The 22,480-nt window shown below is 36.4% G+C and overlaps 6 protein-coding genes across 11 annotated transcripts in view; 5 read left to right on the top strand and 1 right to left on the bottom strand.

Annotated features, from left to right (window-relative positions):
* Positions 1-568: 568 nt before the first annotated feature.
* Positions 569-4,780, top strand: LOC132193858 (uncharacterized protein K02A2.6-like). Of its 3 annotated transcripts, none has more exons than XM_059614783.1 (2): positions 569-693; positions 781-4,780. In XM_059614783.1, the coding sequence occupies exon 2, from the start codon at positions 784-786 to the stop codon at positions 4,276-4,278; it is 3,495 nt and encodes a 1,164-aa protein (XP_059470766.1). In that variant the 5' UTR covers positions 569-693; positions 781-783; the 3' UTR covers positions 4,279-4,780. The 3 variants fall into 3 exon arrangements, with proteins under 3 accessions (XP_059470766.1, XP_059470768.1, XP_059470767.1); XM_059614785.1 differs by having other exon boundaries at positions 590-936; positions 997-4,780; XM_059614784.1 differs by having other exon boundaries at positions 590-1,149; positions 1,204-4,780.
* Positions 4,781-6,264: 1,484 nt separating this feature from the next.
* LOC132193773 (lactosylceramide 4-alpha-galactosyltransferase-like) lies at positions 6,265-8,725 on the top strand. The gene is made up of 2 exons (XM_059614647.1): positions 6,265-6,856; positions 7,134-8,725. The coding sequence occupies exons 1-2, from the start codon at positions 6,461-6,463 to the stop codon at positions 7,758-7,760; spliced, it is 1,023 nt and encodes a 340-aa protein (XP_059470630.1). The 5' UTR covers positions 6,265-6,460; the 3' UTR covers positions 7,761-8,725.
* A 112-nt stretch (positions 8,726-8,837) lies between these two features.
* LOC132193772 (lactosylceramide 4-alpha-galactosyltransferase-like) lies at positions 8,838-11,253 on the top strand. The gene is made up of 2 exons (XM_059614646.1): positions 8,838-9,327; positions 9,998-11,253. The coding sequence occupies exons 1-2, from the start codon at positions 8,875-8,877 to the stop codon at positions 10,625-10,627; spliced, it is 1,083 nt and encodes a 360-aa protein (XP_059470629.1). The 5' UTR covers positions 8,838-8,874; the 3' UTR covers positions 10,628-11,253.
* A 381-nt stretch (positions 11,254-11,634) lies between these two features.
* LOC132193923 (PHD finger protein 7-like) overlaps positions 11,635-22,480 on the bottom strand; it is a 34,432-nt gene continuing 23,586 nt past the window's right edge. The window contains exons 2-12 of one of the 4 annotated variants that reach the window (XR_009441496.1): positions 14,193-14,275; positions 13,647-13,851; positions 13,489-13,590; positions 13,248-13,372; positions 13,011-13,188; positions 12,857-12,960; positions 12,691-12,807; positions 12,506-12,630; positions 12,241-12,352; positions 11,968-12,137; positions 11,635-11,905 (exon numbers count right to left, since the gene is read on the bottom strand). Coding sequence is in view for 3 of the 4 variants with exons in the window: in XM_059614877.1 (XP_059470860.1) it covers positions 11,813-11,905; positions 11,968-12,184; positions 12,241-12,352; positions 12,506-12,630; positions 12,691-12,807; positions 12,857-12,960; positions 13,011-13,188; positions 13,248-13,372; positions 13,489-13,590; positions 13,647-13,851; positions 14,193-14,251 (1,437 nt within the window). In the remaining variant the exon portion in view is untranslated. Of the gene's footprint in view, positions 11,906-11,967; positions 12,185-12,240; positions 12,353-12,505; positions 12,631-12,690; positions 12,808-12,856; positions 12,961-13,010; positions 13,189-13,247; positions 13,373-13,488; positions 13,591-13,646; positions 13,852-14,097; positions 14,171-14,192; positions 14,276-22,480 lie in introns of those variants that run through there. The other 3 variants (XM_059614877.1, XM_059614878.1, XM_059614880.1) reach the window with 3 other exon arrangements.
* LOC132193907 (alpha-1,4-N-acetylglucosaminyltransferase-like) lies at positions 15,361-16,907 on the top strand. The gene is made up of 2 exons (XM_059614859.1): positions 15,361-15,857; positions 15,919-16,907. Exons 1-2 carry the CDS (start codon positions 15,441-15,443, stop codon positions 16,558-16,560), a joined length of 1,059 nt encoding a protein of 352 aa, XP_059470842.1. The 5' UTR covers positions 15,361-15,440; the 3' UTR covers positions 16,561-16,907.
* On the top strand, positions 19,007-22,453 carry LOC132193831 (G-protein coupled receptor Mth-like). Its single transcript, XM_059614745.1, has 9 exons — positions 19,007-19,316; positions 19,445-19,735; positions 20,005-20,247; positions 20,298-20,614; positions 20,671-20,749; positions 21,423-21,610; positions 21,680-21,863; positions 21,916-22,078; positions 22,138-22,453. Exons 1-9 carry the CDS (start codon positions 19,123-19,125, stop codon positions 22,327-22,329), a joined length of 1,851 nt encoding a protein of 616 aa, XP_059470728.1. The 5' UTR covers positions 19,007-19,122; the 3' UTR covers positions 22,330-22,453.

Raw genomic sequence — 22,480 nt, 5'->3', positions numbered from 1 at the left:
CGGCTCAAAGAATTCGGGAACTTCTTTCTTTCTCCTCAGCCTTTGGTTGTCGAGAGGCGGACAAAAAAAATCGAGAGCATGCTGACGGTTCATATAAACTGTAATTACCTGTGCAGTGCATTGCGTCAGGTCATGCAGGGGTCAATTAGAAAGGGAGAAGTGCGGACGGATGGACCGATTTTCTCTCTTTCCAGCGTCAACTCTTAATCTTCCTGCTCCGCACCTCGCACTGGCATGAGTAAGCAGAATTGTGGTTGGAGGCGAGATAAATTGCAAGAGATGCATTGAAAAGAGGCTGAAGAAAGGAGGAATGCGTGAAAAGGGAAATTCAAATTGGATGTAAAGCAAGAGAGAAAATTAAACCGGTCACTTTATTGGATCAAAGAGTAATTTATCTATAAAAAAACGGGAATTTCTAATTAATTACTAGTTCAAAATAGAATTGCTATGTCTGAAAAAGAGTAAGCATAGCACTTTTCTATTGGCATCAAATTGGATCTCCCGCCAAGGCGCAGCGCAGCGCGTTTACCTTTTGTTTTGGGTTAATAAAAAGTTAGTAGAGAACAAGCAAGTAAACTCGAAACAAGCCAAGTTTTATTCAAGTGAAAAGGTGCCCTTATTTAGGTTACGCAAGCCAAAAGAACCTAAAAAGCAAGCATAATGAGAAGAATAAGTTGTGTAGATTATGTTTAGGTAATGAGTTAAGAGTTATTTCAAGTGGCGACGAGGATATTCGAACAAAGCTGAACAGTGTGCTTATCACCATGTGCTCTGATTTAGATTATGGCCGACAGCCCAGAAGAAACATCGTTTATTGATCTGTCCGAAACGTGTCCATCACCGCTCTTTTTGGACGTAGCAGAAGATAGTTCGCCAGGAAACAGCTTGGAGAACATTGTAGAAGAAGAAGTCGAGGGTGAAGAGCTCAATGAAACAGTAAGTCAACATTCAAAAATGACGCCTCAAAGACCAAGGATTGAACCTTATGATCCAAAGGGTGGACTAACCTTTGACGAATACACCGACCGATGGGACTTGTATTTTGAAGACCAAGGGATTGAAGACGTAACAAAGCAGAGAAACGCATTTCTGACGAATATGGACAGCAAAACTTATACCCTGATTATAAATTTGCTGAAACCTAAAAAGGTAAAAGAAGTGACTTTGGCTGAGCTCTGGAAGGTAATGGGTAAATACTTTCAGCAAGCAGAACCAACTAAGTCTGTCCAGAGGGATAGATTCCATGCCAGAGTACAGCAACCTGGGGAGCCAGCCATAGAGTTTATTACGGAGTTGTCAAGATTGGCTGACAAAGCTCAATTCAAGGAGAGAGACGAAGCTATGGTGGCCAGGATGATATCTGGTTTACGTGATTTGAAGTTAAAGGAGAGCCTTCTCCTTGAACCAGATGACAAGTTGACAGTCGAGTACGTGTCAACGAGGATTTACGCACATGAGCGAGCAGAGGCTGCGGCAAAGGAGTTGTCTGGTGGACAAAAGGGATCGCTGCACCAAGTTGTGCAGAAAAAAGCACCTGACAAGGACCGCCAGCCAAATTGGAAAAGAACAAAAGGTGGGCTGTTGGGCCATTATGAAGAAATGCAGAAGAACAACCAGTGTTTCTGCTGTGGAAAAACAAGTCATATGAGGGATGACTGCAAATTGAAGAAAAAGTTGTGCCAATTTTGTGGGCGAATTGGGCACCAAGAAGATGTCTGCTACACCAAGAAACTAAAGCAGAAAAGCAAAACGACTCATCACTTGGATAATGAAGAAAACTCAAGTGAAGAAAGTTCTAGTGAAGAAGACGAGGGAGCCAAAGGAGGTGCTCGAAGACAAGAAGAAGCAGTCACAAACTACCTTTTGAAAATGGAGACTAAATGCGAGAAATTGTCCAGTAAGAGAATTTTTCTAGACATCCAATTGAATGGGCAAACTTTGCCAATGGAACTTGACACTGGAGCCTCATATTCACTGATTGGAGGGCAAACGTTCAGTGAGTATTTTCCAAAAGGAGCTCAGTTGCAGCCATCGAATGTAAAAATGAAGCCTTGGGGTGATGGCCCTGAAATTAGAGCAGCTGGTGCATTATTTGTGCCCATTTGGCTACAAGGAAGAGAAGAGCCAGTTCAGCTTGAACTGCTAGTGATGGAGCAACCTGGGCCAGCTTTAATTGGACGGAACTGGTTTGAAGAACTGGGTGTAGAAATGAAAATTCCAAGAGTGATTGCAAGAGAAAATGTGAAGGCGGAGAAAGTGAAAAAGAAGAAAAAGAAAAAGAGGAAGAAAAAGCATAGTGCAAGTGTCTTCAAGATGGAAAACATTCCTGAAGAATTTCAAGATTTGAGTGAAGTATTTTCGCCTGGGCTTGGAAGGTTCAAGGGCCCCCCAGTGCGAATTGAATTGAAGGATGGAGCAAAACCAATACAACGAAACGCTCGCCAAGTGCCATTTGCACTTGTTGAGAAAACAGAAAAGGCTCTGATTGAGCTGGAAGAAGCAGGAGTAATCGAGCAAACTTTGTCATCTGATTGGGCCACGCCGATAGTAGTGGTAGAGAAAGGTGACAAGGTGCGAATTTGTGCCGACTACTCGTCAACCGTAAATCCGCAGATCAAGCGCTCAGATTACCCGTTACCAACATTAGACCAACTGCTGAGTAAAGTGAAGAAAGGATTCCATTTCACCAAAATTGATTTAGCCGAGGCATACCTCCAGTTTGAGGTGGACGAGGAGTCGTCCGAAATTCTGACCATAACTACCCAGAGAGGACGATTCAAATTTCGAAGAATGCCACCAGAACTGGAGTACCTGGGCTATTTGTTTACTCAAGAAGGAGTGAAACCTACTAATGAGAAGATCAAGGCCATTCAAGACATGCCTGCCCCGAAGAACCTCGATGAGTTACGAGCCTATCTCGGGTTGCTGAAGAAAGGGGCGCGTTTCTATTGGTCCACAGAATGCCAAACTGCCATGGAGGAGGCAAAAAGAATTGTGAGCAAGCAGGCAGCCCTAGCATACTTTGACCCAAGCAAGGATGTGATACTAGCATGTGACGGGAGTAACAAAGGAATCGGTGCAGTGCTCAGCCAAGTTGAACAGGGAAAAGAGATTGATGTGGAGGCTCTATCCATTGTCTGGGCTGTCAAGAAACTGAAAAAGTTTTTGTGGGGACGTCAGTTCACGATAATCACTGACCATAGGCCTCTTCTTGGTATTTTCAGCCCTGGAAAACCATTATCTGACCACTTACCAGCAAAACTCAAGAGGCTGCCTTTGGAAGTTGTTGAGGAGGATCAAGATGAACTTTTCTGTGAAGAAGCCAAAATTTGTTTCATGGACTTGCTGAACCCAACGTTGACAGTGGACAGATTTAAAGAAGAAGCAAAAGTCGACGAAGAACTTTCTGCAATCAAGCCTCTTCTGTTGCAAGAGAAAGCAGTGGTGCCGCAAAGCCTGCGAGAGAAAATTTTGTGCTTGCTTCACTCGAACCATTTCGGAGAGGTCCGAACAAAATCACTGGCCCGTCAATATTTCTGGTGGCCAGAAATGGACCTAGAGATTTCAAATTTGTGTGCAGCCTGTGAACCATGCAGACTGTTCAACAAGGCGCCAAACAAAGCACCTATTATTCCATGGGGGAAAACATTCATTATTGGAGTTGATGGGCTATCTGGATGGATGGATTGTGAGCGAACAAGAGGAATGTCAGCAGACGACGTGATACTCTTCTGTAGAAAGAATTTCCGATTCCAGGGATTGTGTGATGTGATTGTTGCTGACAATGGGCCCGCATTTAGCCCTGCTTCAAATGGTGTGGCAGAAAAAGGTGTCCAGACAGTGAAAGCCTTCCTCAAGAAAGTTAGTGGTGATGAAAAGAAGTTGGACAGCTTTTTGTTGGGCCAAAATTCTTGTCCTAATCCCACTACTGGCATCGCAGCAGCAGAATTCAACCTTGGCCGAAGGCCTCAGACGGTCATCGACAAAGTGCACCCAGATCAACAACACATAAGACGACAAATTGAAAGGGAGAAGAGGGCAATCGCCGCAGTCACAACTAAGCCTCGGGGAGGAGTTGAGGGTCAAGAAGTGGCGTTCCGACAATTCACAGGAAGAGATAAGTGGGTCCCTGGGCAAGCAGTCCGACTACTGGGCCCTCGTCGTGTGAGGGTGAAAGATGGAGAGGGAATTGAGCGTGAGAGGCACTTGGACCAGGTGAAATTTCAGCCACCTCTCAGGCGCTCATCGAGAGTGAGAAAAAAATTAAATCAGACTTAAGTGAGTTTAAAATTGCTAACCATTTTGCTATTATTTGCCACTGATACAATAATTGTATAATTTAATTTGAAGTGCTATGCTGTAATCCAACATTAATTATCAAAATTGTAATTTTGATCTGCCTCTGGAGGTTTGCTATGTCTGAAAAAGAGTAAGCATAGCACTTTTCTATTGGCATCAAATTGGATCTCCCGCCAAGGCGCAGCGCAGCGCGTTTACCTTTTGTTTTGGGTTAATAAAAAGTTAGTAGAGAACAAGCAAGTAAACTCGAAACAAGCCAAGTTTTATTCAAGTGAAAAGGTGCCCTTATTTAGGTTACGCAAGCCAAAAGAACCTAAAAAGCAAGCATAATGAGAAGAATAAGTTGTGTAGATTATGTTTAGGTAATGAGTTAAGAGTTATTTCAAGAATGTCCTAAAATAAATAAGGGCATGAATTTCATTAAAAAAGCAGCATCTCTAGATAATAAAATTTAAAACCATGATTAAAAAAGCAAATAATTTTAAATAATAGTTTATTCTATTCGTATTTCCTTTCAAAATGAAGGTTTTTGACAAGTCAAATGAAGTCTTTCCAAAATAAGAAAACTATTTTTGGCAATCTCAAATTGGAAAACGATAAGAAATTTCAGACACCATAATTGATGCAAAAATTCATTTGAAATTCATGATATTTTCAATTTTAAAACCAATATAATAATTGAACAAATAAACAAGAATAATTTATTTTGTATCAAAAATCTAAAATTTCACTATTCTGAAACTTTTAATTTTTTAATTCCTCGTTCTTTCACTAAATTGTTTCCTCATAACAATTAAATTTTAAAACAAGAAATGACAATAAATCACTTTTTTCACTTCCACTTAATTAACATTAAAATTACGCTGCTTCAAGTAAAGTTAAAAATCATGTCAAGTTTACGCAGAACACGCAAATTGTCTCGCTTACGCAAAATACAATTCTTCTCAAGGAAGATGAAATCTTGCAAAGCCTGTTAAATCCCACGCTTCACCGTGTTATTCTTTATCGTGGCGTGTAATTAGTAATAATTAACAGAGAGGAAAAAAATTAAAATTTCATGCAAAAATTAGAATACGAACGTAATATTTGCAATACCAACCAAAGAACATTTATATATTTCTAATCATAACATGAAATTTTCTCCCTCTCTTTCTCTCCGATTGATCAACTTTTCAAGGACGTGGGTCTGCCTGAGTTTTGATTGAACAATTAAAAATCACTTCATTCTAGAATCTGACAAATTCAAATCAGATCATTCGGTGATTACACAATGGTTGTCTATTATCTTTTGATTTCTGGAGAAGAGATCGTGATGAATTTGGCGCTCGAGATAGAGAGGCAGTGCGTGTTGCCGCACTTTATTTTTTAAGAGGTCACTTGGAGCAGAAAAAACTCTCGCGCCGCCTCCTCCTGGCACAAACTTGCATTCATTGTTTGGCATGCAAGTGGCCTGCGGTGTCGAAATTTCGATTGTTTGCTTATAATTCAGAAAATACAAACAAAAATAAACTCAATTTTTGATACAGTTATAGACCTGAAAAAAAAACCATTATTTACACAAAATACAAAATATTGATTAAATAACACGCAAAAGTATTGAAAAATTAATCTTCATTAATAAAATTTGTTTTGAAAAAAAAATATGAAAATTTAATTTCAATGTTGATAAAATTTAAGCTTGAAGAAAATAAATCAAATTGATATATTAAATGATTAAAAACATATTTTTTATAATCATTTCTTGAAATTACTTTTCAAGATACTTATTTACAGATTTCAAGGAATATTTTAAATTTTAACACATATAACTTGATAGGGATCGGTATTTTGTGGGTGTAATAATTTTTTTATCAGCTCTCATTATCATTAATTTATCAATTAACATTATCAGTGTCATTGAGAGTATTATTAAAAAGGTTTTTAAAAAAAATTGGAAGGATATTCAGGTTTTAATAATCTAAATTATAATCTAATCCGATATAATATATTCATAAAAAAACTGCAGAAAGGAATTTAAACCTATCTTCATTGGAGCTAGAGATGGATTAAATTTTCTCTCCACGCAAGGCAACTGATAATCCACGCCGATAACGTCTCTCAATTTATAGATTATCATCCGGAAAACAGTAGCATCAATTTTTTTGTTCAGTATTTTGCTGCAATGAAGATTCTGCACAGGATATCTTTGCTGCTCTCCATCGCTCTAATTTTCGGCCTGTATTTATTATCGAACAGAAAAATTCCGAATTCAAAAGCTCAACAAGATGAGCATTATTTACGAGTATTCGATTTAACTCCTTTCTTGGACAACCCGCTTGAATTCGAGGCGAGATTCGGCGAAAATGTTGTGTTTTTCATCGAGTCGTCGAGCAGCGGCCGATTGGGCGCCAGAGAAGTTTGTTCCGTCGAAGCTCTAACTTTTTTGAGCCCGAACGTGAAAATTTTTATAATCATCGCCAATGATGTGCGGCAAATCAGCTTAACAAAAAATCCAGCTCTTACGGAACTTCTGTCTGTGGCCCAAAATTTAATCATCGCCACAGTTAACAGCGTCCAGGCAAGTATACACAAATTATTAAATTTATTGTCTGATATGAATTAAAAAAAAATGCAGTATTTAAAATAATTAAAACTATTGTTTATTTAAAAAAGGAATAAGTGTTGATCTGGGCTGATTTAAAATAAATATAAATATAAATTTGATTCTGATTTTTTTTTTAAATTTTAATATCTTTGAATTCTTTGCCTAAATTGATGATACAGAGTTTTATTTTATTTTTTTCGTGGGGTTTTTATAATATTAATGAACCTAATGAGATTTTTAATCCTTTTAGGTTGTGAAAGGAACTCCACTGGAAGCGATTTCGACCACGAGATTTTTGGAAACCGGATCTCCGGTTGAGCACCTGAGCGACTTCCTGCGTTTGGGCCTTCTTTGGAAACTGGGCGGCGTCTACATGGACCTGGATTTGCTCACTTTTAGAAACATCGACGAAATTTTAAGTCTGAAAAACTTCCTCGCCGCCGACACCAAAGACAAAATCAACAGTTGCATGATGGGATTCCAGCGAAACCACCCCTTTCTGAAGAGCATCATGGCCATGGTGGACAAAACCTACGAGCCTTTGGACTACTCGACGGTGCCCAGGACCCTGAACGTGGCCACGGTGACCACTTTCCGCGTGTCCGTGGAGGAGGCGATCAAGCGAGGACGCATCGGCGACGTTCACTTTTTAAACTACACCGTCATCAGCCCCGTCACCTACGACAACCATCTCATGCTTTACGACGAATTGAAAGGCGTTTTGACCGAATTCATGACGAAGAACAGTTTCGGCGTGCATTTGTGGAACAGCCTGGGCAACATTTTCAAGCTCAAGAAAAACTCTACGGCGCCTTATGCTGTTATTGCTAGGAAATTTTGCCCGCGGTCATTTGAAAAGGCAGAAGATCTGTTTTGAAAAAGTTCAAAACTTATTTAGAACGATCTTCTCCTTTCCATGAAGAGTAAAACAGAATTTAATATTTTGTGTCCTCACTAATTGGCAAAAAGCCACCAATGAAAAGAAAACTCAAATTTTGTAATTTTTTACTTTTTAGATGATGTGTTTTGTTGCCTTTTAAAAATGATTTAGTCTCAAAGGCGTGAGTGGCTGATAAAATTGGCGAACTTTTAAGTTCCGTTTCTTGAATATGTTGTAACTTTTGAATTATTTGTACTTAATTTTTATTACACCAAATAATAGATTTTAGGAACTTTAAATTCTCTTTTGTTGATGACTTGTCTTCTGTTCGCAAAATTACAGTTTCAGTAATTTTCATATTAATTTATTGATTTCAATTCGCTTCACAAATACGTCATTCATTCGCATAGCTCATAATATGCAAGAAAGGGAAATAATAATTTATCTTTTTTTTAACATAATCCGCAAAATTGTTAAAAAGCGTACTCATCTCTATGATTGCCAACTGATATTGGGCTTGGCAGACTTGCAACAAGTAATAAAAATTTGTGAAATTGAACAATGACTTTTAGTTCATAAAATTGTAGCTCACCCGCCAAGCTACGAATTCAGTGCAAAAATATTCTTTGTTATCTTTGTCGATGACGCGTGTCAAATCAGCTTGATAAGAAACAAAAAATGAATATCAGAAATTCTTTGTAAAAGGGTTCCAAAAATTTGAACAAAAAAGAAAATGAGAAACAATGTTATCATGTAGGTTAAGAATTAATTTATTTTTCTTCAATTTTAATGAGTTGTATTTTATTATATATTATTATAATTCAGTAATTCTTGTTTAGAAAATAATTTACTTTTTAAATAAGTTATTTATATGGAAGCAAAAGTTTTAATTTCACATCTATCCTGTACGTTTTTTTTCTGCTTTTAAATTCATTAATAATAACATAAAAAGTAAAAAGTGATTGATAGCTACGAAAATAATCTTCACAAACTTATCGCTTTGCAAATGAAGCCTACCCAAATAAATGCACGTGTTATCGCTGATAATACACATCGCTGGGCAATCAATACACTTATTCCGATTTGGCGCCGTCAATGGCAGTTTGTACCGATGGCAGTGAAGATGCGGAGACATTTCCGGCTCTTCGTCATTTTACTTGTGGCGATAGTTGTTCTGTTTTCCGCTGCGGTTTTGCTGCTTTTGTCCGGCAATGACAGCAGAAAAATCATCTTCTTGCTGGACGACGAAGCCGAAGACGACCTGACAGGGCACGAGCAATTGCAGTTTTTAATCGACCTGACGCCGATGCTGGACGATCCGGCCGATTTCCAGCAAAATTACGGCGACGACGTGATTTTCTTCACAGAGACGTCCGGCACGGGGCGCGTGCACGTCAGGGCAGTTTGCACCCTTGAGGCGGTTTCTACCTTCAACCCCGAAACGCACGTTTTTCTCGTCTTCACGCGAAATTTGCTGGAAATCAGTCTCAGTCGCAACCCTGCCCTGGCCGATCTGCTCAAGCGGATGCAAAACGTCCACTTGGCCACCGTCGATTTCCGGCAGGTAATTCCAATGCAAACTAAAATAATATCAAGGCGTGTCAAAAGAAGAACGGGGAAGCGTTATCTTGACTTTCGCGTGATATGAATTATTATCGTCAGAGAAGTACTTCACAAAATGATTATTAAAAAAATTGTGTGGCAATTTTAAGATTATTTGGTGCGTTACATTAAAAAAAAAAATCATTTTTTCAAATTTTGAAGAATCTATTGATTTTGTAGAAATCGTTCTATTAAAAAGTGGTTGGAACCACCTCAGGAGAGCAAAATCCTTCACACAAAAACAAGAAGTTTGGGCCAAAGGGATTATTTTGATAACCAGAAAATTTCTAATTTGAGTAGGTAAAATTTTATGGAAAATTTGGTTTTTCCTTTACCTGTTCTGTAGAGTATTTTATATTTTTGTTATAAAATTTGATTACAGAACTAATTTTTTTTTACGAAGGGATGGAAATTTTAAATAGATTAAATTCCCTATCAAATTTTGTCATAATCTTCAATTTTGAATGGAATACAATAAAACCTAGGATAATATCATCATTTAATATTAGGACAGATTTTATTTAAAAATTTAATTTAAACACCAGGATAATTTAGAGCTGTTAAATTGAATTAAATATTTATCTTTTTCAATATTTACCATTTTAAAATAAAAGTTAATTTGCGTTTTGCAGGCTGTGAAAGATACGCCTTTGGAGGAACTTTCAACAAGTCGGCTTGCGAAGTCTCCGTACCCAAATGAGCACCTGAGCGACTTGTTGCGGCTCGGCCTGCTGTGGAAACTGGGCGGGACGTACATGGACCTCGACCTGCTCACTTTCAAGAGCCTCGCGCCGATCGTGCGCCTCAAGAATTTTCTCACCGCCGACGCCGTCGACAGGCTCAACACGTGCATGCTGGGTTTTCAGCGGAACCACCCTTTTCTCGAGTTCCTCATGAAAATCGTCAGCGAGCACTACGACCCCTTCGAGTACCCCACCGTGCCCCAGGCCTTCAACATTGCGACTCGCAAGTACTTCGACTTGCCGGTCGCCGACGTTCTGGCCATGGGCAAAGTCTCGGACGTTTCTTTTCTGAACGTGTCCGTGATTAGTCCGGTGGAGTACGAAGACTTCATGGACTTGTACGGTGGAAAGGGCAAAGTCGGGCTGGTGGAAAAACTGCTGGAAAACAGTTTCGGTGTCCACCTGTGGGGCAGCAAGAGTTCAAATTTGAAGTTTAAACTTCAATCGAAAGCGCCTTTCGTTGTTTTGGCCAAAAAACTCTGTCCTCGTGCCATCGAATATACTCCACGATATTTATGATTAGAAATTTTTTTCTTGGAACACTTTTAAATGATTATTATGTAAATTCGCTCCAAAAAGAATTCTGACAATGGATCTTTGTGAATTGTTTCCTATTATTTATATACAAAATTTGTGAGACTAAAAACGGTTTCCTTGGACTTTATTATATCCTTAAATTTTCAATATTGTTACCATTAATAATAATTTAATAAAAAACGCTGGAAATCTCATTAGAAATTCATGCACATTGTGATTAGTGCCATGAAGAAATAAAAAACGCTTGGAAATATTATTTCAGAAATTAAATAAATTATGTTTCGAACTATCAATTTAAGAAGAAAAATGTTGTAATTTACGTTAGCAATTGAATATTATTGGCATGTTCATTTTTCAAAATGTACTTTTAATTTGTTAAATATCAGCTTGTTTCATTTCAACAGCTCATGAATTAGGGTTGCAAACCGCAACCGAAACTAGTAGAGCAGGGATTGTCTGTATCGTGCAGAAAAAATTTGCCCATTTTGATTCATAAAAAAAATATGAACACCTCGAGTTTCAAAAAGTTCCACAACAACAACTACAAGAACCTCTATAGAAATTTTGTAAATTCAAAATATATAGAAGAAACTACAATAAAAAATAGAAAACACTATTTCCTCAAAAAAGAAATTTTAATTTTTCTTCGGTATTAATTTAAAACAGCGCCATTTTCAGAAGACAGGTTATTAGAAAAATTACAATTAAATTTAATTGATATATATATTTCAGAAATTTTCTACGCCAGATAAATATTTCATGTTGAAACATTCTTCCACTAAACGGCTACAAAAAAATCAGGAAAACCCACATTGCAAGTCTGTGCTGAAGAAATTATATTTCAGAATAAATAAGTAAATCTTTGATGTTTCTTAGCAAGAGAGAATCTAGGCCCATAATTAGGATTTTTACTTTAAAAATTTCAACTAAGAAATTCGCACTCAATGAGACTTTATGGAAGTGAAATGTTTCAATTAAACTAAAAATAATAATTTCCAAACTTCTTTATTTTTCAGACTTCATTTTGTAAAAATGTAATATATATTGTGAAGCTTTAAAAGATATAAACATTTAGACTCTTTAGAGGTACATAATTCAGTTATGACTTAAAACTCGGCCTTTATAGGCGCTGTAACCCAGTTTCAATATTATTATCACTCAATTCATTTAAAGTGCCAATGCCAAGTCCTCAAAAACTTCAACAATCTCTGGTTCAAAATCATCATCAGTTTCATCATCAAGAATAATAGCAAATCGTGGCTGAAAAAGGTTGATTTAATTCTTGAAAAGTGTATTTTAATCAATAATAAAATTTCAATTACCTCAGATCTCTTTGGTTTAGCGGATGAAGAGCCTCCTGATGGTGTATTTGTTGTTAGCCTGTGCACTTTTTGAATTTCTTCAACTGGTTCAATTGCAGGTCTTGGCACCTCGTCCAGAATTACGATGTCAATTTCCTCCTCCTCCGGCAACACAATGATTTCTTGCGCATCTGGAAAAGATTGGGGGTTTTCCGGGTGAGCTGCTGTTATTTGTCTGCTGGTTGCAAATTTATTAGAAGATGAAACCAGCCACAGGTAGGGTGAATTATATACCTCTCTACAACCGCTGAACTTTCTTCAGGGGCTTCAGCAACAGGAGGGATCGTGTTGGAATTAGCAGAAGGACCAGACATGGAGGCTGCAGTTTTTTCTGCATCTTGACGATCTGAAATTTGCATTAATCAAGTATCAAGTTATCGTCGTTCTTCTAAATTAATTTTAATTGATAACATAATTATAAAATTCTTAAAATTTAATTTTGTATTTTATCCTTTATTTAAATTGATTTACATATTTGAAATTAATTAAGTACGCTTACGTTTTTGAATGATGGGCTTGCATCCTGTGCAATACCAATCTCTGATAGCAATCTTGAATTCTCTGCAGCCGACGTGAATTCCTTGAGAGGCACAAGAAAGACACAGCAGAATTTCCCAGTCGTTGCTAACATTTGGCATAAGAAATTTTTTATCTTTTTGGTACGTAAATAATAAAAAAAATTACGTGCTTTCCTCGTTGTATTGCCTTCCTTCAGGACAAAGACACAACTCTGCATCACAACGGGAGTGTCTTTGGTACAGAGCTTCAAACTGATTGCCCTCGAGCTCCCAAGAGGCGTCCCTGAAAAATTTTATTTTAATAACGGCAAGTAAAATAAACAAATCATTACGTTTCAGGGACGTAAATTCCGTAATTGAGCATGGCATCCTTGAATGTTGGCTTGTCATTGCACCGTGGGCATTTGAAATAGTAGCCAGAGCTCAATGCATATTTCTGGAATAAATAAAAAGTCATGAAAAGTAAAAAAAAGAGGTAAATTATACCTGAACACATAATCGGTGCATCCACGCGTTCTTTTTGCAGCAGCGCGCCCAAAGGACTTTGATGCATTTGTAGTCTTTTTTGGCTTCCTCCAAGCAGATGGCGCACACGACAGGTTCATTGTTGCGCCAAATGTTTGCTGAAACTCTGGCATGGGGTCGGTGCTGCTTGCAAAAAGAGCTGGGTGCAATTTTTACATAAATTAATAAATATTATTTTTCTTTGTAAAACAAACTCACTCGAATCGACCGAAGAAGTTGTTCTGAGATCCATTTTCGATTCCACACGGAAGGTGAAATACTTTTTTGCACATCTTCAGAGCACATTTGATTGAAGCACCAGATTCGTCACAATAACAGCATTTCTGCATTGAAAAATTTAACATAACATTATTTATTTAAAAAAGGAGCCGAAAATTGGCAGATTATTTTGGTCTAATAAAGAAATTATGGTTTTGCTCCATGAGACGAATTTACATACCACTTTCCTGACATTGAAAATCTGTCTTTTGATGTCAGGCTCAAGAAAACCGAAGATGCCCTCTGTGTCTTCTCCTTTCTGCTCCACTCCTTGTGCATGCAGCTAAAATAAAAAAATTAAATGAAAATACTTCTAGGTAAATTTCTGATTCATCTTACAAGACAAAAGTAGTGCACGGTGACTTGGCCCAGGGAGTAGATGTTGCCATAGAGCACAGGGTTGTTCTGGTAGCGGCGGCACCATTGGCACCATTTTCTGTTTCCATTGACCACTGCCTCTTCATCCAGCCTTCGAAGGACGACTGTGCACCTCCTCAGATTAAATTGCGAATGAACGTTCATCCGATGGTCATGCATGATTGTTCTAAAAAATTCAAAAATTATAAAAAAAAAATTATGAACACGTCAAATGAAATGAATCAGACAAGAATCAAATTTAATTAAATTTCGTTTTCAAATTTGTTTGAAAAGTGTTCAAAAAGATTTTCCTTTTGATCTCAGAACACTAAATAATAATTTATAAAACAATAATAATAATAATTATTTCACTGATTTTGATACTAGAAATCTAGATCGATCTATTGCATTAAGGAGAAAAATGCATTAGGACCAAATAAAGTTGTGTCAAAAATTTGACCGGCAAGCGACGAAAACAAAGAATTAAGAAGCGACAGCAGCCGCGAACAAAACAACACATTGACTTACCGCACTGCATCCCAACAGCCAACTGCATTGTATAGCCTGTGTGTGTCTGGCTGTCTCATCCACTTCACATTAATTAAGGAATGCTATAAACAAATCATCATAGTGGCGAGGAAATTTCTTCAATGTCTTTACGGGAATGCCAAGAATCTTCTTTTATATAAATGACATTCTGAGCCAAACATAATAGATTTCCAGCAAAAAGGTCAAATTGTAAATCAATTTAGTTTGTTGCCTGTTTTTCCTTTTCCGATCTAATTTCTTGTTCAATAAATTTTAGCTAGAAATTATTCTCATTTCAAATACTTTTGAAAGTTTTTTATGTAAATTATTTTACAATTTAAACAATTAGTAATTATACTAATTATAACCTAGACAAATATTTTTTGAAAACGCTGCGTAAGATAATAATTAATTTCCATTTTTCGAAATCTCAACCCAGACGTGCAAATTAACCGCAATTTTGGCCACAATCCAGCTCAAGATGAAGTGCTAAATAACGCAAAAAATGATAGTGGCCGAATGCAGTTCTTTTTGTAAAATTCAATTACCAAAGTGTAAAAAATCTGCTGTCAATATTTTGTTATAATATATTTTAAATGCTCAATTGAAACATTAAAAAGTTGAAAATAGCAGAGGAAAAAATAACAACGCATTTCAGTTTATTAATTCTATAATTATGTTGATTTTGGGATTAATTGTCCTCGTGTTTGGAGGTAGCATTTATGATTCTTAGAAAAGAAAATTTATTTGAACTTGTAGAGAAATATTATATTTTAGCTACTTTGCGAATAAACGTTTTAGGACTTTTTTATTAAAAATGTTATAATGCAATATCAATGTTTTAGAGTAAATAAATATTTTCATTATTGAAATACAAAAAAGAATGAAATATTAAAAAGGAAATTGAACTGGATGTGCGGAATAGATTTTATTCTTATCCACAGTGCAAATCGCGGATGTCTTGTCTTAAGTTAACAAATAATTATGCAATACTTAAAGATTACTTAGACCGCCTAAACCCTTGGAATTTTGTAATGCACCAAAAATAAGTTACCTATAGTACGACGCTATCTCCATTGTTTGCGCCATATCGAGAACGCCTAAGCGAGCTCAGCTCTTTAATATTTACTCAAAAAAGCACGTTGCAGTGTTCAGGTGAACAGAGATCGTTGAGCTGGCAGATTTACGATTGAAAACGCAGCGAAAATTGTTAATTATTTGATACAAAGAGGTCAGAATTTCATCCCAATGTGGAGTTGGAACAGGAAATGGTTATTTACAGCTTTGATCTTTCTATTCTTTGCAACGTGTTCGCTATTATTTGCAAGTCTAATTTCAAAAGGAAACTGCCCAGAAATTAAGGATGAAGCGCAAGAAGAATATTTGGCTGTATCAGATCTGACGCCCTTTTTGGACAACCCGCTTGATTTCGATCAGCTCTTCGGAAAAAAATTTGTGTTTTTCCTCGAGTCGTCCGGCCGCGGCCAACTGGACGCCAGAGACGTTTGTTCCATTGAAGCCGCAACCTCTTTGAACCCCAAAGTCAATTTTATTCTAATATTTTCCAACGAGGTGCAGAAAATCAACTCGACAAGAAATCCAGCTCTCAAGAAACTTTTATCCAAAGCACGGAATTTAATCCTCGCCACAGTGAAAAATATTGAGGTAAAATTTAGATAATTTAATTTAGAAATTTATTTTAAATAAGCTGTCAAATCATTTAAAGGTTGTGAAAGGGACTCCGCTGGAGGCGACTTCAACCAACAAATTTTTAGAAACGAAATTTCCGGTTGAGCACCTGAGCGATTTCCTGCGTTTGGGCCTTCTTTGGAAACTGGGCGGCGTCTACATGGACCTGGATTTGCTCACTTTTAGAAACATCGACGAAATTTTAAGTCTGAAAAACTTCCTCGCCGCCGACACCAAAGACAAAATCAACAGTTGCATGATGGGATTCCAGCGAAACCACCCTTTTCTGAAGAGCATCATGGACATGGTCAACAAAAGCTACAACCCCCAGGTCTACTCGACGGTGCCCAGGAGCCTGAACTTGGCCACGGTTGATACATTTGGAATGAAAGTGGAAGAGGCCATCAATAAAGGTCGCGTCAAGGACGTGCATTTTTTAAACTACACCGTCATCAGCCCCATAACCTACGAAAACTATTTCACGCTCTATGACGAAATGAAAGGCGTTTTGACCGAATTCATGTTTAAGAACAGTTTCGGGGTCCATTTGTGGCACAGCTTGGGCTCTAAAATAAAGCTCAAAAGAACTTCTACGGCGGCGTATGCAGTTGTTGCTAGAAAATTGTGTCCACGGTCTTTTGAAATAGCAGGTGAGAGTTTTTTTAATGTAATAATATAATATTTAATTTGTTATGAGCAATTCAGAATAAATTTTTTATCTTAAATATCTTCAAATAAAAAGTTCATACATTTTGAGATTTAAAAGTAATTTTTATTTACAAGATTAAAACCTGCATATTTAAAGAGCATACATGTGCACAAAATTATAGAAGAAAGGAAAAGAGGAAAAATAAAGTCTTAAAAAAAGTGAAAACACAATTTTTTTTCAATAAAGTAATTTTAATTTTATTTATTTGATCCTTTATTATAAAAAAATCTGCGACCTGCTCATGAACTGGTATACAGAAAAAAATATTATAAAATGTGATTAATCAATAACTTTTCTACATTCAATTATTTCACGTTGAAAATTATTCGTCTAAAGGGCTAAAAATATTATCCTTATTTAACTAATGGATCATAATTTAACTGAAAAAATAGCACACTTTACTCAAGAGCTTTGAATTTATCTTAAAATATTTCGGTGTATTTTTATAAAATTTTCTATATTAAATGAAACTCCATTCAAAAATCTTAATGTTTTTTTTTTATTTCAAATCATCATCTACCCAAATATAATGCTGCTCGCGGTTTTAACAATTATGTCCGCAACAATATAATATAAAAAGCAGCAGTCGGTTGAATTTCCAAACTCTCTAATTGCAACCTGCATTTTATCTCTGAATTGTGACGCACAATGTTTGCACAATATCGAGCACAGCAGGTCCGACGAAGGCGCTCGAGATTGATCCAGAAAGCGTTTTAATTTCAACCTGTAAAAATGCCCGCTTTTATAATGACCGATTCAGAAAGGCGCGAGCAACTCCCACGACGAAAAATGAACTTGCGTCTCACGGCAGCTGCACAGTCGGCTTGAGCAACTTTGCAGCACGACCAAGCTATCAATCACTCTGGAATTTATAACTGCGTCTCATATGCAAATTTTCATAGACAATATGTCAAGAAACAAATTTGGGAAATTCTTAAATGTAACTTTATTTATATATTTAATTTCTTTTGCAATTACTTGTTATTTTTGATAAAATTGACGTTTAATTTTTTAGAGGACAATGAATTTTTTTGATAATGTTTGACCTTAAAATTAGGATGAGATTTTTATACTTTATTGAGGTTTAATGAGTGTCATTCATTATGCAGATTTATGTTACAATTCATCTCTTATTTTCACGGCCGTAAAGCATCAATCTCGTCGATCGTGATTTTAAATTCAGGCCGGCGGAATCACGCGTAAATCGAATATTTATTAGGAGAACAAAAGAAAGGAATTATAAAATCGGATTTTTAATGTTTTTTTATTTAGCCGCGTCATAATGTTCCCAGTACTTGATTATTTTCAAATCACGACAAGCTCAAGGTTTTTTTTTTAAATTTACTGCATATTTTTGTGACAATACAAAAGCAACAGAGAAAATTAAATCTCAATTTTCTAGTGAATATAATTGTTTCATTATTTTTATAACAATATAAATAAGATCAAGTTACTGAATAGAAAAATCTATAAGAGAAAAATAATTTGAAATTGTCAGTTATTAATTATTAAATTATTTCCCGAGGAGAAAAATTAATTAAAAAAATAAATGATTTAAGTAAATATTTGAATATGTTTGCTTCGGTTGCTAATTTTACTTAAACCTGGTTATGTTTCTTATTTCAAAGCAAATTTAAGGCAAAACTCTAATAATAATGATTTTTACCACAAGATGCAGGAATGAGAGTCGCACAAATCTTTGTTCAGCATCAAGCATAAAATTAGATTTTAAACAAATTAATGGGTAACGGTCCAGAGACAAAAAAATCTGTCTCTGACAAAATGAGATGTGCTCCAGTGAATTGTGTGCGCACGTTAATAGAACAGAGTCTTCGGATTTCTCTAGATTTAAAGTAAAAAAAGGATCGGACACGTTACTTGTGTTTTTCCTGCGTCACGCTTCTTTGAAAATGGGAAACACCAAACAAAGCGTTTTGTCCGCACGTAAAAGAGATACTGACCGTCGTGGCAAGAACCCGAGGAGAAATAAAAACTGTTAATCGGTCTTCAGCTCTGATATAGATTCGTCGTGCGAAGGCTGATTCAAAGTTGACACAAACAAAAAATGTAAAGCAGAAATATTTTCAGTTACCAATTTATAAAAATTTAAATTATTCTATAAAACTATTTTAAATGATAAATTTCAGCTTTGAAAACGTGTTGAAACTTGATACTAAGAAATGTAAGTAATTTATTTACCTTTGAAAATTTTACAATTTCTTTTGACAATAAAATTATCTATAAATATTAAATGTTTGAATTTTCCCTAATGGTTTTGGTTGTTAATTTAATGTGCATTATGACGTCTTTGATAATTGAAGGAAGCGTCTTGAACAACTTTGTGGTTTCTTTAAAGCACCTATACGTTTATTTTCTGAAGAGGGCGGAAATCACATTTCCGCTTTCGCACAAAAACCAAGCATACGCACATAGAAATCAACTCTGACGGAAAACCCACAAAAGGAAAAACAATTTCTTGTCTCTCGTTGAAAATGTTGACTGAACTATTAGTGATTATCAAGACTGTGCGCAATGAGAGTCTCTGGGTTTGCGACGTTGATCCTCTTTGCTGCAATTCACCTTGCACAGTGTTCAAAATTGATTTTACAAAAATGCTGTCCCAAAAGTTTTGCATACAATTTTACGTCAAAAAAGTGTGAAGCCTTCAAAGACAAATCTTTTTACGATTGGATTCCAGTTCAACTTAAACGTCAGCAGCTTATAAGGTAAAATTCAGATATACTTCGTAATTCTATGATAATTTAGTAAATTCTCATAAATTTTCAATGCCACAAAATATCTTATTCTAATTTTTAATTTTACGTATTTGTTTTTAAAATAATTTTGATTCTAGCCAATTCAAAAAACTGTCTCCTTCCCTGCGAGAGTTTGATTTTAAATACGAGCCGTGTGCTGCCTTCATGGCCAACGTGTCCAGTCCCGTCAAGATCGACCCAACGGCAAATTTGAAACTTGCTCCAGGCGCCAACAGCATTTTCGCGATCAACCAAACATACCAACAATGGTGTCTGGACGCCGTTCTCAGCGAAAAGAGTCGGCAATGGGTCCTGCTGTCCTGTCCTTGCCTCCACGAAGTCTGCATCGCCCGATGCTGCTATTCCGAACACCGACTTCACATCAAAAAGTTTGCAAATTAAACTTACAATTAATATTGTTTTAATATATGCCAAAAAAAAAAAATATATGGATTTTGGAAAATTTCGTCATACTTGTGCAAAATTATGTCAGACTTAAAATATTTTACCTTTTTTCGGCCTTTCCAATACTTCAACTGAATTTTTTTTCATTCAAGAACCTTCATTTTCAATATTTTCCAAAAAAAAATTCCAACAAAAAGTCAATAAAAATGGATAATTTGAACATTTTAATACCATCAATTGTAATTTATTTCAGGGCTACGGGCAAATCCTTCCTCAAGATATGCGAGGACGAGGGCAGCAGCTGGTCCCCTGAGACGGCCACAGACCTGAAAATGAACCGAAACGCCCTGAAACCCTGGTTCTTTCGCAGCCTGACTATTTACGAGTACTTAGAGAATTGCTTTATCGGCGTGAGAAAGGATTACGGAAAAACGAGACGCCCAAAGTTGGTAACTAATTTCGAAATCGACGAAGTCGGGACTTTGAAATCCAAGAAGTAAGTTGGTTTTTTACTAAAATAATTAAAAATGATGTATTTTTTTTAAGATACACGGCCAACCGGTGGAGCTACTGCATTGCCGAGGCAAAGGTTCAGGGCGAGTTCAGGAGCGTGGCCATGTATTGTGACCGAAGCGAGTTCAACATTTCCTTCGACGACGCAATCACGCAGAGCCTTTTGGCAGCCATCGGAGCTTTCTTCACCCTCCTCACCCTGGTCATCCACGCGATCAGTCACGACCTTCGTCAGGGCATCAAAGGCCTGAGCCTGATCGCCCACTGCGCCTGCATGCTCGGCGCCTACCTCACCATGGCCTTCCGACCCCTGGCTTGGTCTCAGCAAACCGAAGCTTGCACAATACTAGGTCAGAAATAAAAAACTAAGTAATGGATTTTTTTTGTTAAATTTAATTTTTTACAGGGACATTCACGCATTTCTTTCTCCTCTCCTCGTTTTTCTGGTTGAATGTGCGCGCAATAATCATTCACGCCACCTTCAGGTATGTTGTCATTAATTAGGCTAGTGAATTTTATTTTAGTTGTTCATTAAGGTCAAATGTTAAAAGTAAAATAAAAAAAAAAAAAAAATTTGGCCGCTTTTTTACGAACATATTTTTTCAACAATTAAAACGGCGTTTTTGGGAGCAAAAGAAGATTTTTTAAGAAATATTCTCAAATTTTTTAGAATTTTCTAATCAGAACTTTATTCTTAAAGAGTTTCTATTGATATTTGAGAACAAATTTTATTTCAAAATTATTAGAACCGACAAAAGCATGGAAATTTTTCCCATAGTAACTGGAATATTAAAATTTGTATCCATAAATTGCTTTTTAAGTAAAAATGCAAAGATCAGATAAGATAAAACTATGTTGCTTGAAAAATTAAAACGGAATTAATAATTTCTGAATTTTAACTACTTTTTTTACTTAATTCCAAATTTTTTTCTGTAAAGTCATGAAAATTTTGTTTGAAATTATGTTGAAAGCTTCTTTTCTGTGGAAAAAGTTGAGAAAGTCAGTCTTTTTATCGGTTTGAACGGAAATAAAAGAAATATTCAGTTTTAATCAATTTAAAAAGGGCGCCAATTAGCATAATTTTTGTAACTTTCCGAGTGACGTAGAAAATTCGATCAACCAAAATGAATAATCCTTACATTTCTGATTGATCAACAGATCTTGGGACTCTATGTTGAGCGGGCTTTCCCTGCAAAACCGCAGTTTTCCGTTTTACGCCATTTACGCCTTAGGGGTGCCTGCCCTTATCTCGGCGTTTATGGCCTGGGCCCAGTTCACGGATGACAATAATTTGCCCTGGTGGGTCGTGTGGCCAGACATGGACGAAGCATCGTGCTGGTTCAGATGTGAGTATGCAACCTGCGTAGCTTCAGAGCAGAGCAGGTTGACTAATAAAATTTAAATTGACTTTTCAGCCTCGTTGGGCCGTGCTTTGTACTTTTCCCTTCCAATGGGCATCGTTTTGACGACCAACATTTATCTTTTCATCACTACGGTGATTAAAATACGTTCCTTTAAAAAGCAGAATCAAGTTGTTTTGAATGCTGATGACAGTCAACGCAGCAATGTGAAGGAAAATATCAAATTCGACATGGAAAAGTATTCAAAATTACATGTTATTTGAATAAATAATTTTTAAAATTTTTTCTAGGTTAAAATTATTTGCCAAATTGTCCCTTCTGATGGGCCTGACGTACATTTCCGAGTTTATGGCTTGGTTCAATTATGCTTTTTCCTTTTATTGGTACGCCTCGAACGTTGCGATCGCCTTACGAGCTATCCTCATTTTTGTCGTTTTCTGCTGTAAACGAAAGGTCAGTTTTTTATTATTTGAATGAAATTTTAGCAGAATTAATCTATTTTATATCTATAGGTCTGGATATCTCTGATGCGGCAGTACCCCTGGCTGGAAAAATTGTTGCCGACCAGTTGCTGCCGAAAGCAACAACCAGATGTTCAGCCGCACAAATTTGAAAATAAGGAGAGCTCGACAGCGTCAAGCAAACTGGGAGGAACGAGTGGCGCTTATTCAAACGAGGCCATGGAAATGATGGAAAATGATTGAAAAAAAATCATTATTCTTTCTCTTTCATTGCGCAATTGTACGTTTCTACAAGCACTACAAAAATTATGCTTTAAATTTGAATAAAATAAAAACAACTGAATTTTTATTAATTTTTATAATCGTCAGAACAAACAAGACAGAAAATAGACGG

Source organism: Neocloeon triangulifer, unplaced genomic scaffold (genome assembly GCF_031216515.1).
Source record: "Neocloeon triangulifer isolate White Clay Creek 2 clone unplaced genomic scaffold, ASM3121651v1 ptg000005l, whole genome shotgun sequence".
Lineage (NCBI taxonomy): Eukaryota > Metazoa > Arthropoda > Insecta > Ephemeroptera > Baetidae > Neocloeon > Neocloeon triangulifer.
Note: the sequence above shows the minus strand (reverse complement) of the source record. Positions and strands in the feature narration are given on the sequence as shown.

Excerpts from the sequence above, each read along its gene's own strand:
- LOC132193858 (XM_059614783.1), top strand. The coding sequence starts at position 784 with ATGGCCGACAGCCCAGAAGAAACATCGTTTATTGATCTGTCCGAAACG.
- LOC132193773 (XM_059614647.1), top strand. The coding sequence starts at position 6,461 with ATGAAGATTCTGCACAGGATATCTTTGCTGCTCTCCATCGCTCTAATT. Across the intron at positions 6,857-7,133 it reads CCACAGTTAACAGCGTCCAG|GTTGTGAAAGGAACTCCACT; the intron begins GCAAGTATACAC and ends TAATCCTTTTAG.
- LOC132193772 (XM_059614646.1), top strand. The coding sequence starts at position 8,875 with ATGGCAGTGAAGATGCGGAGACATTTCCGGCTCTTCGTCATTTTACTT. Across the intron at positions 9,328-9,997 it reads CCACCGTCGATTTCCGGCAG|GCTGTGAAAGATACGCCTTT; the intron begins GTAATTCCAATG and ends TGCGTTTTGCAG.
- LOC132193907 (XM_059614859.1), top strand. The coding sequence starts at position 15,441 with ATGTGGAGTTGGAACAGGAAATGGTTATTTACAGCTTTGATCTTTCTA. Across the intron at positions 15,858-15,918 it reads CCACAGTGAAAAATATTGAG|GTTGTGAAAGGGACTCCGCT; the intron begins GTAAAATTTAGA and ends AATCATTTAAAG.
- LOC132193831 (XM_059614745.1), top strand. The coding sequence starts at position 19,123 with ATGAGAGTCTCTGGGTTTGCGACGTTGATCCTCTTTGCTGCAATTCAC. Across the intron at positions 20,248-20,297 it reads GGGACTTTGAAATCCAAGAA|ATACACGGCCAACCGGTGGA; the intron begins GTAAGTTGGTTT and ends ATTTTTTTTAAG. Across the intron at positions 21,611-21,679 it reads AGCATCGTGCTGGTTCAGAT|CCTCGTTGGGCCGTGCTTTG; the intron begins GTGAGTATGCAA and ends TTGACTTTTCAG.